This window comes from Rhincodon typus, chromosome 9 (genome assembly GCF_021869965.1).
Source record: "Rhincodon typus isolate 14 chromosome 9, sRhiTyp1.1, whole genome shotgun sequence".
Classification (NCBI taxonomy): Eukaryota; Metazoa; Chordata; class Chondrichthyes; order Orectolobiformes; family Rhincodontidae; genus Rhincodon; species Rhincodon typus.
Genome location: NC_063340.1, coordinates 90410408 through 90424997, shown reverse-complemented (window position 1 = coordinate 90424997; position 14590 = coordinate 90410408). Strand labels below are relative to the sequence as shown.

Sequence of the window (14590 nt, the reverse complement as noted above, 5' to 3'; positions counted from 1 at the left end):
CAGTTCAGTTGAAAAAATGCAGACCTAGAATTCGATGAGTTGCTTTTTCTTCATTTTAATTCAGATTAGTTTTTTATGTGTTAACACAAGGTTACACTGAGAAGGCTTTCGATAAGGAACCACAGAAGAGATTAACGTGTAAAATTAAAGAACATGAACTTGGGATAGTGCACTGAAGTAGTTTGAGAATGCATTGGCAAACAGATAACAAAGAGTCAGAATAAATGGGGCCTTTTTCTGAATGACAGGCCATGACTAGTGGGATACTGCGGGTATCTGTGGTTGGATCCCACCTATTCACAATATCTATTAATGATTTGGAAAATGGAACTGAATGTAATACCTCCAAGTTTGCAGAGGACATAAAGCTGAGTGGGAAGGAGAGCTGTGAGGAAGATGTAGAGATGCTGCAATAATATATGGACAGGCCGAGTGAGTAGAGAAATGCATAACAGATAAAGTATAATGTGGATAAATGTGGCCGAAAGCAAGGAGTTGAAATAAAAGGGTCACTCAAAGGAAGACAGACAGTTTCTGGTGGTGTACTGCATGGATCGGTGTGAGGTCCACAGTATTCATCAGCAAGACTGGTTAGTAAGGTTAGATCACATGGAGTACAGGGAGAACTAGCCATTTGGATACAGAACTGGCTCGAAGGTAGAAGACAGGGTGGTGGTGGAGGGTTGCTTTTCAGATTGGAGGCCTGTGACCAGCGGTGTGCCACAAGGATCAGCGCTGGGCCCACTACTTTTTATCAATTATATAAATGATTTGAACATGAACATAGGAGGAATGGTTAGTAAGTTTGCAGGTGACACCAAAATTGGAGGCATAGTGGGCAGTGAAGAAGGTTACCTCAGAGTGCAAACAGATCTTGATCAGATGGGCCAATGGGCTGAGGAGTGGCAGATGAAGTTTAATTTAGATAAATGTGAGGTGCTGCATTTTGGAAAGGCAAATCAGGGCAGAACTTATAAACTTGATGGTAAGGTTGTGGGGAGTGTTTCTGAACAAAGAGACCCTGGAATGCATATTCATAGTTCCTCGAAAGTGGAGTTGCAGGTAAATCAGACAGTTTGGCATGCTTGCCCTTATTGGTCACTGCATTGAGTATAAGAATTGGGAGGTCATATTGCAGCTTTACAGGACATTGGTTAGGCCACTTTTGGAGTATTGCGTGCAATTCTGCCCTCCCTCCTATAGGAAAGATGTTGTGAAACTTGAAAGGGTTCAGAAAAGATTTACAAGGATGTTGCCAGGGTTGGAGGATTTGAGCCATCGGGAGAGGTTGAATAGACTGGGGTTATTTTCCCTGAAGCATCGGAGGCTGAGGGGTGCGTTTTACAGGTTTACAAAATCATGAGGAACATGGAAATCCTCAGGCCACTTCTCCATCTGATCAAGATCCCTCTGTAATTTTTGATAATTTTCTCTGTTGACGATTCCTCCTAATTTTGTATCATCTGCAAACTTACTAACCATGCCTTGTACATTCACATCCAGATCATTTATGTAAATGACAAATAACAAAGGTTCCAGCAATGAACCCTGTAGCACATCACTAGTCACAGGCCTCCAGTCCTAGAAACAACCTTCAACCATCACCCTCTGCTTCCTACCATCGAGTCAATTTTGAATCCAGTTAGCTAGCTCTCCCTGGATCCCATGTGACCTAACCTTCATGACTAGCCTGCCATGGAGGACCTTGTCAAAGGCCTTACTAAAGTCCATATTGACAACATCCACTGCCCCACCCTTGTCTATCCTCTTGGTTACGTCTTTAAAAAACTCTCAAAGATTTGTCAGACATGACTTCCTGCGCATAAATCCATGCTGACTAACCTCAATCAGACCTTAACTATCTAAATGTTGGTTGATCCTGTCCTTCTGTATCCTCAGCCCACATAGGATGTGTTCGGAGGGATATGAGCCAAGTGTTTGCAAATGTGACTACATTCATTTAGGATATCTGGTCAGCGTGAATAAGTTGGACCGAAGGGTCTGTTTATGTGCTGTATATGTCTATGACTCTATGAGTGTTGATTAGACTCTTTGGAAACTTGGCTGCCTGAGTATGTGCATTTTACACCACTAGGCACGACAGCAGTGACAGCTATTGATGCAATCCCACTGGATGACTTAAACCCAGCTCATGACGCTAAGGGCCAAAGGCCACAACAAAATTTGAAGATTAGGGGCAAGGAGGGATAAAAAGACACGCACCCAAACACCACCACCTTAGTGACAATGCAGAGAAAACTCAGTGAGGGTGCAAAGAAGCCTCAGTGAGGACTCGGTGAAGATTCTGTGCAGATTCAGTGAAGAATCAGTGAGGACTTGCAAGGAAGACTTGCAGCAAGACTCGTGGCAGATGACAGGGAAGCAATCCAAGAAGACCCAGGAGAATCTGCTTTGATCTGTTAGACCCAGCTTTGTGGAAGACAGCCAGCCCTACTTTGGAGAGAAAGGAGATTCCAATAGCCCTGCGCAAACATGTGGATCATTGTGGATAAGATCCTTTCCAAGATATATAGAGGTAAATAAAATGCAAATGTTGTGAGAATTTGGGGAATAGTCACATGGTGTTTTTAATAAGGAACATTCTGTGGATGAAATTAAGTTGAATCACAAACTGATTTCTGTCTCCCCTTGTCCACCTCACCAACAAGAGCACTTAGGTAAAGTATATTTAATACATAAACTAGTCAAACCATGGACAACACCTCAACCTACCTACCTACCTACTCCCTACCTATGTCCGTGACACCACCCACGCCCTCCACCTCCTTCAGAACTTCCAAATCCCCGGTCCCCAACACCTCATCTTTACCATGGACGTCCAGTCCCTATACACCTGCATTCCCCATACAGATGGCCTAAAGGCCTTCTGCTTCTTCCTGTCCCACAGGCCCGACCAGTCCCCCTCCACTGACACCCTCATCCGCTTAGCCGAACTCGTCCTCACCCTCAACAACTTCTCTTTCAATTCCTCCCACTTCCTACAGACAAAGGGGGTGGCCATGGTTACCCACATGGGCCCAAGCTACGCCTGCCTCTTTGTAGGTTATGTGGAACAATCCCTCTTCCAAAGCTACACTGGCCCTAAACCCCACCTCTTCCTCCGTTACATTGATGACTGTATCGGCACCGCCTCGTGCTCCCACGAGGAGCTTGAACAGTTCATCCACTTCACCAACACCTTCCACCCCAACCTTAAGTTCACCTGGACCATCTCTAATACCTCTCTCTCCTTCCTGGACCTCTCTGTCTCCATCTCCGGCAACCACCTAGAAAACGATATCCATTTCAAGCCCACCGACTCCCACAGCTACCTAGAATTCACCTCCTCCCACCCACCTTTCTGCAAAAATGCCATCCCCTATTCCCAATTCCTTCGCCTCCACCGCATCTGCTCCCAGGATGAGGCATTCCACTCCCGTACATCTCAGATGTCCTCGTTTTTCAAGGACCTCAACTTCCCCCCCTCAGTGGTTGAAAACGCCCTCGACCGTGTCTCCTGCATTTCCCGCAACTCATCCCTCACACCCTCTCCCCGCAACAACAACCAAAACAGAATCCCCCTCGTCCTCACATACCACTCCACCAACCTCTGGATCCAACGCATCATCCTCTGACACTTCCGCCATCTGTAATCCGACTCCACCACATTTTTCCCTCCCCAACCTTATCTGCTTTCCGGAGGGACCACTCTCTCCGTGACTCCCTTGTCCGCTCCACACTCCCCTCCAGCCCCACCACACCCGGCACTTTTCCCTGCAACCGCAGGAAGTGCTACACCTGCCCCTACACCTCCCCCCTCACCCCCATCCCAGGCCCCAAGATGATTTTCCACATCAAACAGATGTTCACCTGCACATCTGCTAATGTGGTATACTGCATCCGCTCTTCCCGTTGTGGCCTCCTCTACATCGGGGAAACCAAGTGGAGGCTTGGGGACCACTTTGCAGAACACCTACGCTCGGTTCGCACTAAACAACTGCACCTCCCAGTCGCGAACCATTTCAACTCCCCATCCCATTCCTCAGAAGACATGTCCATCCAGGGCCTCCTGCAGTGCCACAACGATGCTACCCGAAAATTACAACCAATGCATCTAATATTGCTGTAGCTCCTTCTTTCAGGATCCTAGGATGCAAGCCATCAAGGCCAGGGGACTGATCTGCCCTTAGCCCCATGAGTTCGTCTAACATGACCGTTTCAGTGACAGAGATAGGACTTACTCTCTCCCTAATATTCTTTAGTTTTATCGGAAGGTTCAAAGTATCTTCTACCATAAAGACCAACCCAATGATTTTCCATGGAGGTTTGGACCATTTATGGGGTTGCATCAAATGTGTGAATTCTCCATGTTTAAGTGAGTGATTATGAGGAACTTGCACTGAATAAATAATTAACACCTGAAATGAACCTCAATTTGCCACATTCAGAATATCCAGCCAGTAATATCCTTCCTCAGAAAAGAGCAGCCATTGGTTTATTATCACTGCTTCCCCTTTACGAACACTTTAACTTCTTTAACTCCTGAGGAATGAGACATTAAAGAAGCTGCAGATGGCTTGGACACTTTGAGCTTTGTGTATTAACTGGACGTACAATAAACTGAGTGAATAAACAGTGTTGTCGCTCTGTCGAGATGATCCGTGGAACTTTATTTGCCGTGACCCTGTGCCTCTGTGGTGCTTTGGGTAAGTGTTTGCTTTGGAGGAGTTTACCTTGTTATAAAAGACCTTTCCATGGTTTGTGCCGTTGAGGAGTTTGTGCGAATTCTATAAGTTTGAACATTCAGAACTGGAGGGGAGTGTCCAAGTGTCACAGGGATCTGGGTGTACAGGTACACAGGTTACAGAAAGTGGCAACACAGATGGAGAAGGCAGTCAACAAGGCATACATCATGCTTGCCTTCATCGGCCAGGGCATTGAGTTTATAAATTGGCAGGTAATGTTGCAGCTTTATAGAACTTTAGTTAGGCCACACTTGGAATATTGTGTTCAATTCTGGTCACCACGCTACCAGAAGGATGTGGTGGCTTTGGAGAGGGTACAGAAAAGATTTACCAGGATGTTGCCTGGTATGGAGGGTATTAGCTATGAAGAGAGGTTGGAGACATTTGGGTTGTTCTCATTGGAATGACAGGGGTTGAGGGGTGACCTGATAGAGGTGTGCAAGATTATGAAGGGCATGGACAGAGTGGATAGTCAGAAGCTTTTTCCCAGGGTGGAAGAGTCAGTTACTAGGGGGCATAAGTTTAAGTTGTGAGGGGCAAGATTTAAAGATGATGTACAAGGCAAGTTTTTTACACAGAGGGTGCTGGGTTCCTGAAACTCGCTGCTGGGGGAGGTAGTGGCAACAGATACGATAGTATCATTTAAAGGGCGTCTTGACAAATACATGAATAGGATGGGAATAGAGGGATACGGTCCCTGGAAGGGTAGGGGGTTTTAGTTGTGACGGGCAGCATGTCGATGCAGGCTTGGAGGGCCGAAGGGCCTGTTCCTGAGCTGCAATTTTCTTTGCTCTTTGCAATGATTTATCACTGTCTGGAGATTGTTTCGTGAAGCTGACATCGAGCTCTACAGGCTGGGAACACAGACCAGAAAACAAAGTGTTTTCTGGGTGTATCGTAAATAATTATGTCCCCAGCACCGATTCGTGTGACACTCCAATAGCTGCAGGTTGTCATTCTTAAAAGGACACTTTTCTCCAACTCTCTGTCTTCTCTTCAATACCTATTCCTTTATCCATGCTATTATCTGATCTTCTTATGTAGCCTATTGTGTGGGATCTTATCAAGAATGTTATTTAAGAGCTCTTTTGTGAATACAGAACCAAGGTTTGTATTTAGTGGGTGAGCCAGTTCTTTGTTCCCCATTATAAGTTCCTCTTTTCTGATTGTAAGGGAATGATATTTATCTTCATCATCAACCTACAGGAACAGTTCGTATCAGTACTTATGTTCCCCACAAAATTACTTCCTTAGTCAAACATTAATCAATTACTCCTTGGCTCTGTTGTTTTTCAGGCCAAAGACTGCTGGGAGGGTGCTTTTATTTCCTAGTGGGAGTTTAGAACAAACAGACTGCTGTTCATTTATTGATTTTTTTTTTATTTTTAAGATGCAAATTTCCCAGTCCTTCTCCAGTCTCCGATCATGGAACGAATCACCGAGGGTCACACTGCTCGGTTACAGTGCACTGTGAGGAACGTCGCAGTGACACACATCGATGTTCACTGGTACCGGGAGCAACCAGGAAGGAGGAGGGAGTGGATTTTGGTCCATTACTCATCGAATAATGTACAATGGTACTTAAGTTATTACACATGGAATCACAAGCAATGGTACTCAGGTTTCAAAAAACGTTTCCAGTCTTCTAGAAACTCCTCCAGTAACAACTTCATTCTGACCATCACAAACGTGCAGCCCAATGACACTGGGGTCTATTACTGCTCACTCTGGGGAAGTATCAGTGTTGGAGGAAGCCGGCTCATTGTAAACAGTAAGTAGAGTTTACACGACAAACTTCTCCAGCAATAACCTCTTGCCCAAAGAAAGAATTGGGGATCAGTTCGTGATTAATAAGACTGAGGAGGTCTTGGAGATCAGGGATGGATTCACTGTGAGGAGGAAGCTGAGCTCAGGTTCAATGTTGGTAGGTTTGTGGGAGAAAGGGTGTATTTTTGTGATAATGGGAGGAGGACTTTGTGGGAAATGTGAAGCTTCATCTTGCAGAATGACTGATATAAATTCCATTTGATTCACAAGAGTGTCAGTACCATTGGGCCGGATGAGCAGAGTCAGGGAGATTGCCCTGTGAGGTGCCACATCTGCAGGGAATCTCCCAGGGATTGGAAATGAACCATAGAGCACAAAGGGGCACACACATCTCTCTCCATTCAAGAGACAATTTTTTTGATCCAGATTAAAGGGAACCACTCCACATCGAGCACAGAGCAAGAGGAGGGGCTCACTCTGTTAGAATTATACAGCACGCAAACAGACCTTTCGTCCCAACCAGTCCCTGCTGACCATAATCCCAAACTAAATGAGTCATATCATCAGAGGCTGCACTGATGATGTTACCCAGGAGGGTAATGAAACGTCTGCGAACTAGCGAACCGGCTCGGCGAGCAAACCAACCACAGCATCCACAACCCGAGCTACAAATCTACTCAAGAACCTTAGTCCCATCTGCCTGCACTTAGCCCCTATCTCTCCAAACATTTCTTATTCATGTACTTATCCAAATGTCTTTTAAATGTCATAACTGTACCTGCATCCACCACTTCCTCTAGAAGTTCATTCCACACATGAGCCACTCTGTGTGTACAAAGATTGCCCTGCATGTCTTTTTTAAATCTTTCTTCTCTCACTTTAAACAGATGCCTACAATCTTGAAATCTCCACCCTAAGGAAATGACCTGCCTTTCACATTATCTACACCTCTCATGATTTTATAAATCTCTGTAAGGTCACCCCTCAATCTCCTATGCTCCAGTGAAACATGTCCCAGCATCTGACATCTCCCCATAATTCAAACCTTCCATTCCCAGCAACGGCCTGGTAAATCTCTTCTGAACCCTTCCAAACTTAATTATATTCTTCATATAAAGATCAACCAGAACTGGACACAATGCTCCAGAAAAGGACACAGTAACATCCAGTACAACCTCAACATGATGTCCCAGCTTCCATATTCAAAGGTCTGAGCAATGAGGCCAGCATGCTAAGTGCTTTCTTAAAGATCCTATCCATACGTGATGCAAAATTCAAAGAATTATGTACCTGAATTCCTTTGTCTTTCTGTTCTAGAGCATTACCCAAGGCCCTGCTTTTAATTGTATAAGTCTTACCCTTGTTTGTTTTACCAAAATTCAATACCTTGCATTTATCGAAATTAAACTCCACCTGCCACTCCTCAATGCATTGACCTAATTGATCAAGATCTCTTCGTATTCTTAGATGACCTTTTTCACTCTCTACTATACCACAATCTTGGTGTAATCCACAAATGTACCAACCATACCTTCTGTATTCTCATCTAAATCATTTCTATAAATGGCAGACAAAAGTGGACCCAGTACTGATCCCTGTGGAACACCACTGGTAACAGGCTTCCAGCCTGAGAAACAACTCTCTAACATCACTCTCTGTCTCCTGCCATTAGGCCAATTTTGTATCCAATTGGCAAGTCCACCCTGAATCCCAGGTGATCTAACTTTATTAATTAGTCTAGCATGCGGAACATTGTCAAAGACTTTATTAAAATCCAAATAAACAATGCCTACTGTGCTGCCCTTATCAATCTTCTTAGTTACTTCCTCAAAAGCTCACTCAAGATTGTGAGACAAATTTCCCTCACACAAAACCATGCTGATCATCCCTAATCATTCTTTGCCTCTCCAAATACATATAAATCCTATCTTTCAGAACCACTTCCAACTTACCCACCACCGAAGTCAGACTCACAGGTCTATAGTTCCCCCAGATTCTCCTTACGTCCTTTCTTAAACAAAGGCACAACATTGACTACTCTCCAGTCATTCAGTACATCACCTAGTTATAAATGACACAAATATTTTTGCAAGGGGCCCCGAAATTTCTTTCCTAACTTCCCAAAAAGTCCTGCGATACATTAGATCATGTCGTGAAGATCTATCTATCTTGATATTTTCCAAGGCCTCCAGCACTTCCTCTTTTGTCATGTGAACTGTTTTAAAAACATCAATATTTATTTCCCTGAGTTCTCCAGCTTCTATTGCTTTCTCCACAGTAAAAACTGACACAAAGTTGTCATTTAATCTCATCTCCTGAGGCTCAACACAAAGATGAACTCTTTGATCTTGAAGGGGCCCTGGTCTCCTGCTCTCAATGTACTTGCAGAATCTCTTTGGATTATCCCTGACCTTACTTGCCAAGTCTATCTCATATCTTCTGTTTGCTTTCCTGATTTCCCTCTTAACAAAGCCCCGACACTCGTTATACTGTTCAAGAGATTCATTTGAACCCAGTTGCTTACATCTAACGTATTTTTTTAAAAAATCTTGACCATAACCTCAATATCTTTATTTATCCATTGTTCTCTAATCCTATCAGCCTTACCATTCATTCTAATAGGAACATAATGACTCTGAACTCTTGTCACCACACTACTTATCAGACATTCCTTTACTTGTGAACAGTCTATTTCAATCAAATTTTGACATTTCTTGTCTCATACCACTAAAATTTACCTTAGTCCGGTTAAAAAAATCTTTAATTTTTATGGAAGTCTTATTTTTTTTCCATAACAATTTTAAAATAAATAGAATTATGACCACGAGACCCAAGGTGTTACCCAACTATCACTTCAGTCATTTTCCCTGTCTTATTACCTAAGAGAAGGTTATGGTTTGCTCCTTCTCTAGTAGGAACATTTAAAGATTGATAAATAAAATTTTCTTGAACACATTTGACAAATTCTTCACAATCCAAACCTTTAACGCTATGGCAGTCCCATATATATCCGAGATCTCTTTACATATTTGGTCCTCAATTTCCCTCTGAACATTGGGGATCTAAAGTACAATCTCATCAAGGTAATCATTCCCTTTTTATTTCTAATTTCAACCCATATGTTTTCACAGGATGATTTTTCAGAAACATATTCTCTAGTTACAGTAGGAACATTTTCTTTAATCAAAAACTCCACTCCCACTTCTCTTTTGCCTCTGTTTCGATCCTTCCTGCAACATCCAAGCTCCCACAGTTGAGACTGGGATTAAAGCTGGGGTATTGTCATTATTCGACATTATACTCCAGCCATCTAAGCTACGTGACTAGGGAAGAGTGATCATAGTAATCTGGGAGTTTCCAACATAATTAGCTGGAGATTCGTGTTGAATATTGCTGAGAGTCTGGTTTCATCCCCCCCATTCTGGTTCAGGTAGTTCCTGGGGCTTTCTCTTCTACTTGCCCCATTGTGGGTGAGTGGACAGCTAATATCAGATCAGAGTTAATGCAGAGAGATGTGAGGACACTCAGATTAAATGGAGAAATAAGAGCAGTAGAGACAATTTTATTTAAAAGTGCAATTCTAATGGATATGTAGGAGCAGACAGACCAAGGCGTATACTCTTCAGTTAAAAAAAAATCATTAAATTCATACGGTAACATAAGAACAACGCTTTAAAGTTCTGTAGCAAAAAGAAAACACTGAAGAGAAACCCATTTTAGGACAACATAAAAATATATGGCCTGTGAGAAACTGGAATATGGAACTGTTTGGCTATTTCTTGATTGAAGAGGTTTTGCCACATGATCAAAAATCTGTTACAGTTTACAAAATTCAAATTAACTTCTAATCAATCAATGATGCCATGAAAATATAAGAAATGGGTTTTATTGCTAAGTTGCTGGGCTGATTGATTTTGATTGCAGCCTAGCGACAGTTTCTGGGCTTGAGTTGCTGTGTGCTTTCACAGACCAAAAGGAAAGCAGCTGAATTAAAGTGTCAAGCTGACCAAAACCAGTGAGGAAAGAGCCCTCTCTTTTGGTAAAAAAGAGAAGGAAACTTCAAGCAGGACCCTCTCAGTAAGTAAAAGACAAGGAAAAAGCAGATAAGATCTCTTTATGAAGGATTTGTAAAGATAACATTTCCAATATCAGAGTTTCAAGTTATTTCCCATCAGAATCTGAAATATGGTCAGGAGATCTCCCATCATTGTATAACTTTCAGGAATCAGCCTCATTAACAAGAAATTGAAGGAACTCTGAGAAGTCAACCCATTCTACCTTTTGATGTGAGTTGCTTGCAGCATTGGGAAAGCCTTTCATTAAGGCCTTTTTTTAAAGAAGCAACCTGAACTATTTCTACAGAGCAGTGTTTCCTTGTCTGTGAATGAAGATATGTTTGAGATTAATGGGATATATTTTAATCGTAAATAGAAATGCACTTGCTAATCGCATTGTCTGCTTGTTTCAAGAATTTGTCTTGTTGATAATAAATAAGTTGGTTTTGAGGTCATTTACCAACGTGCTAGATTTTTTTAAAACTTTGGACTGGCGGACAGAAGAGAGACAAATTGGCTGTATTGTTGACTCAGTGACACATTTAGTGTGGCTTGTGGTTAATTGGGGCTTGATTACTCATTCACTCCCGCATAGAATTTAAACTCTGTGATGTGAGTGTGTGGTTTCCATATAATTTTAATATTATTTAGTTTGGAATTTGGATTTTGAACTCGTGGCATTTGGTTTTGGTCTCTGTGTGTTTTGGTCTCTGTGAGTTTGAGGGGATTTAAAATTTAAGGTGAGCTTTTCGATTATAAAAGTCTTAACCTCGCGTGACTGCAGTCTTTCAGTTGTTTCAGCGGCGGGAGTCCGGGAGGAAGCGCGAGGGCAGCCTGGGAAGGTGAGCTTTTCGATTATAAAAGTCTTAACCTCGCGTGACTGCGGCCTTTCAGTTGTTTCAGCGGCGGGAGTCCGGGAGGAAGCGCGAGGGCAGCCTGGGAAGGTGAGCTTTTCGATTATAAAAGTCTGACCGCGCGTGACTCCATTTTTGGACTAAGTGAGGTAATATATTTGGGCGGTTGCTTTACCCGAAACACTACCTAGGTCGTGTCTCCCACCCATCCTCCTCCTCTAACCAAAAAAAAAGGTTCTGAGCGCTGATTTGGTAAGGCTACTAGTTTTTTTTTATTTGTCTGGGAATTCAGAACAGTGGGAATGGATGTTAGGGCAGTTGCATGCTCCTCCTGTAGAATGTGGGAGGTAAGGGTCACCACTAGTGTCCCCACTGCCTTCATCTGCGGGAAGTGCACCCAACTCCAGCTCCTCGGAAACCGCGTTAGGGAACTGGAGCTGGAGCTGGATGAACTTCGGATCATTCAGGAGGCTGAGGGGGTAATTGAGAGGAGCTCCAGGGAGGCAGTCACACCTCAGGTACAGGAAAAAGGTTAGATGGCTTACAGTCAGGGGACGGAAAGGGAACAGGCAGACAGTGCAGGGATCCCCTGTGGCCATTCCCCTCAAAAACAAGTATACCGTTTTGGATATTGTTGTTGGGGACGACTTACCAGGGGTAAGTCATGGGGTACAGGTCTCTGGCACAGAGTCTGTCCCTGTTGCTCAGAAGGGAAGGGGGGAGAGGAGGAGAGCATTAGTCATTGGGGACTCCATAGTTAGGGGGACAGATAGGAGATTCTGTGGGAACGAGAGAGACTCGCGGTTGGTGTGTTGCCTCCCAGGTGCCAGGGTCTGTGATGTCTCGGATCGTGTTTTCGGGATCCTTAAGGGGGGGGGGGAGCAGCCCCAAGTCGTGGTCCACATAGGCACCAACGACATAGGTAGGAAAAGGGATGGGGACGTAAGGCAGAAATTCAAGGAGCTAGGGTGGAAGCTTAGAGCTAGAACAAACAGAGTTGTTATCTCTGGTTTGTTACCCGTGCCACGTGCTAGCGAGGCGAGGAATAGGGAGAGAGAGCAGTTGAACACGTGGGTACAGGGATGGTGCAGGAGGGAGCGATTCAGATACCTGGATAATTGGGGCTCATTCAGTGGTAGGTGGGACCTCTACAAACGGGATGGTCTACACCTGAACCAGAGGGGTACCAATATCCTGGGGGGGAAATTTGCTAATGCTCTTCAGGAGGGTTTGAACTAATTCAGCAGGGGAATGGGAACCTGAATTGTAGCTCCAGTGTACAGGAGGTTGAGCGTAGTGAGGTCATAAATAAGGTTTCAAGGTCGCAGGAGTGTACCAGCAGGCAGGAAGATGGTTTGAAGTATGTCTACTTCAACGCCAGGAGCATCCGGAATAAGGTGGGTGAACTTGCAGCATGGGTTGGTACCTGGGACTTCGATGTTGTGGCCATTTCGGAGACATGGATAGAGCAGGGACAGGAATGGTTGTTGCAGGTTCCGGGGTTTAGATGTTTCAGTAAGATCAGGGAAGGTGGTAAAAGAGGGGGAGGTGTGGCATTGTTAGTCAAGGACAGTATTACGGTGGCAGAAAGGACGTTTGATGACAACTCGTCTACTGAGGTAGTATGGGCTGAGGTTAGAACCAGGAAAGGAGAGGTCACCCTGTTGGGAGTTTTCTATAGGCCTCCGAAAAGTTCCAGAGATGTAGAGGAAAAGATTGCAAAGATGATTCTGGATAGGAGCGAAAGTAACAGGGTAGTTGTTATGGGGGACTTTAACTTTCCAAATATTGACTGGAAACGCTATAGTTCGAGTACTTCAGATGGGTCAGTTTTTGTCCAATGTGTGCAGGAGGGTTTCCTGACACAGTATGTAGATAGGCCAACAAGAGGCGAGGCCACATTGGATTTGGTACTGGGTAATGAACCAGGCCAGGTGTTAGATTTGGAGGTAGGTGAGCACTTTGGTGATAGTGACCACAATTCGGTTACGTTTACTTTAGCGATGGAAAGGGATCGGTATATACCGCAGGGCAAGAGTTATAGCTGGGGGAAAGGCAATTATGAGGCGATGAGGCAAGATTTAGGATGCATAGGATGGAGAAGGAAACTGCAGGGGCTGGGCACAATTGAAATGTGGAGCTTGTTCAAGGAACAGCTACTGTGTGTCCTTGAGAAGTATGTACCTGTCAGGCAGGGAGGAAGTGGTCGAGCGAGGGAACCGTGGTTTACTAAAGAAGTTGAATCTCTTGTCAAGAGGAAGAAGGAGGCTTATGTGGAGATGAGGCGTGAAGGCTCAGTTAGGGCACTTGAGAGTTACAAGTTAGCCAGGAAGGACCTAAAGAGAGAGCTAAGAAGAGCCAGGAGGGGACATGAGAAGTCTTTAGCAGGTAGGATCAAGGAAAACCCTAAAGCTTTCTATAGGTATGTCAGGAATAAAAGAATGACTGGAGTAAGATTGGGGCTGGTCAAGGACAGTAGTGGGAAGTTGTGCGTGGAGTCCGAAGAGATAGCAGAGGTGCTAAATGAATATTTTTTGTCAGTATTCACACAGGAAAAAGACAATGCAGTCGAGGAGAATACTGAGATACAGTCTATTAGACTAGACCGGATTGAGGTTCATAAGGAGGAGGTGTTAGCAATTCTGGAAGGTGTGAAAGTAGATAAGTCCCCTGGGCCGGATGGGATTTATCCTAGGATTCTCTGGGAAGCTAGAGAGGAGATTGCAGAGCCTTTGGCTTTGATCTTTATGTCGTCATTGTCTTCAGGAATAGTGCCAGAAGACTGGAGACTAGCAAATGTTGTCCCCTTGTTCAAGAAGGGGAGTAGAGACAACCCTGGTAATTATAGACCAGTGAGCCTTACTTCGGTTGTGGGTAAAGTGTTGGAAAGGATTATAAGAGATAGGATTTATAATCATCTAGAAAGGAATAATTTGATTAGGGAAAGTCAACACGGTTTTGTGAAGGTTAGGTTGTGCCTCACAAACCTTATTGAGTCCTTTGAGAAGGTGACCAAACAGGTGGATGAGGGTAAAGCGGTTGATGTGGTGTATTTGGATTTCAGTAAAGCGTTTGATAAGGTTCCCCATGGTAGGCTATTGCAGAAAATACGGAGGCATGGGATTGAGGGTGATTTAGCGGTTTGGATCAGAAATTGGCTAGCTGTAAG

The 14590-nt window shown here is 44.0% G+C and overlaps 1 protein-coding gene across 1 annotated transcript in view; it reads left to right on the top strand.

Annotated features, from left to right (window-relative positions):
• The first annotated feature begins 4654 nt into the window (after positions 1-4654).
• Positions 4655-14590, top strand: part of LOC109921023 (immunoglobulin superfamily member 3-like) — a 31829-nt gene continuing 21893 nt past the window's right edge. The window contains exons 1-2 of the mRNA XM_048601398.1: positions 4655-4706; positions 6136-6516. Of these exons, the coding sequence (XP_048457355.1) occupies positions 4655-4706; positions 6136-6516 (433 nt within the window). The remainder of the gene's footprint in view (positions 4707-6135; positions 6517-14590) is intronic.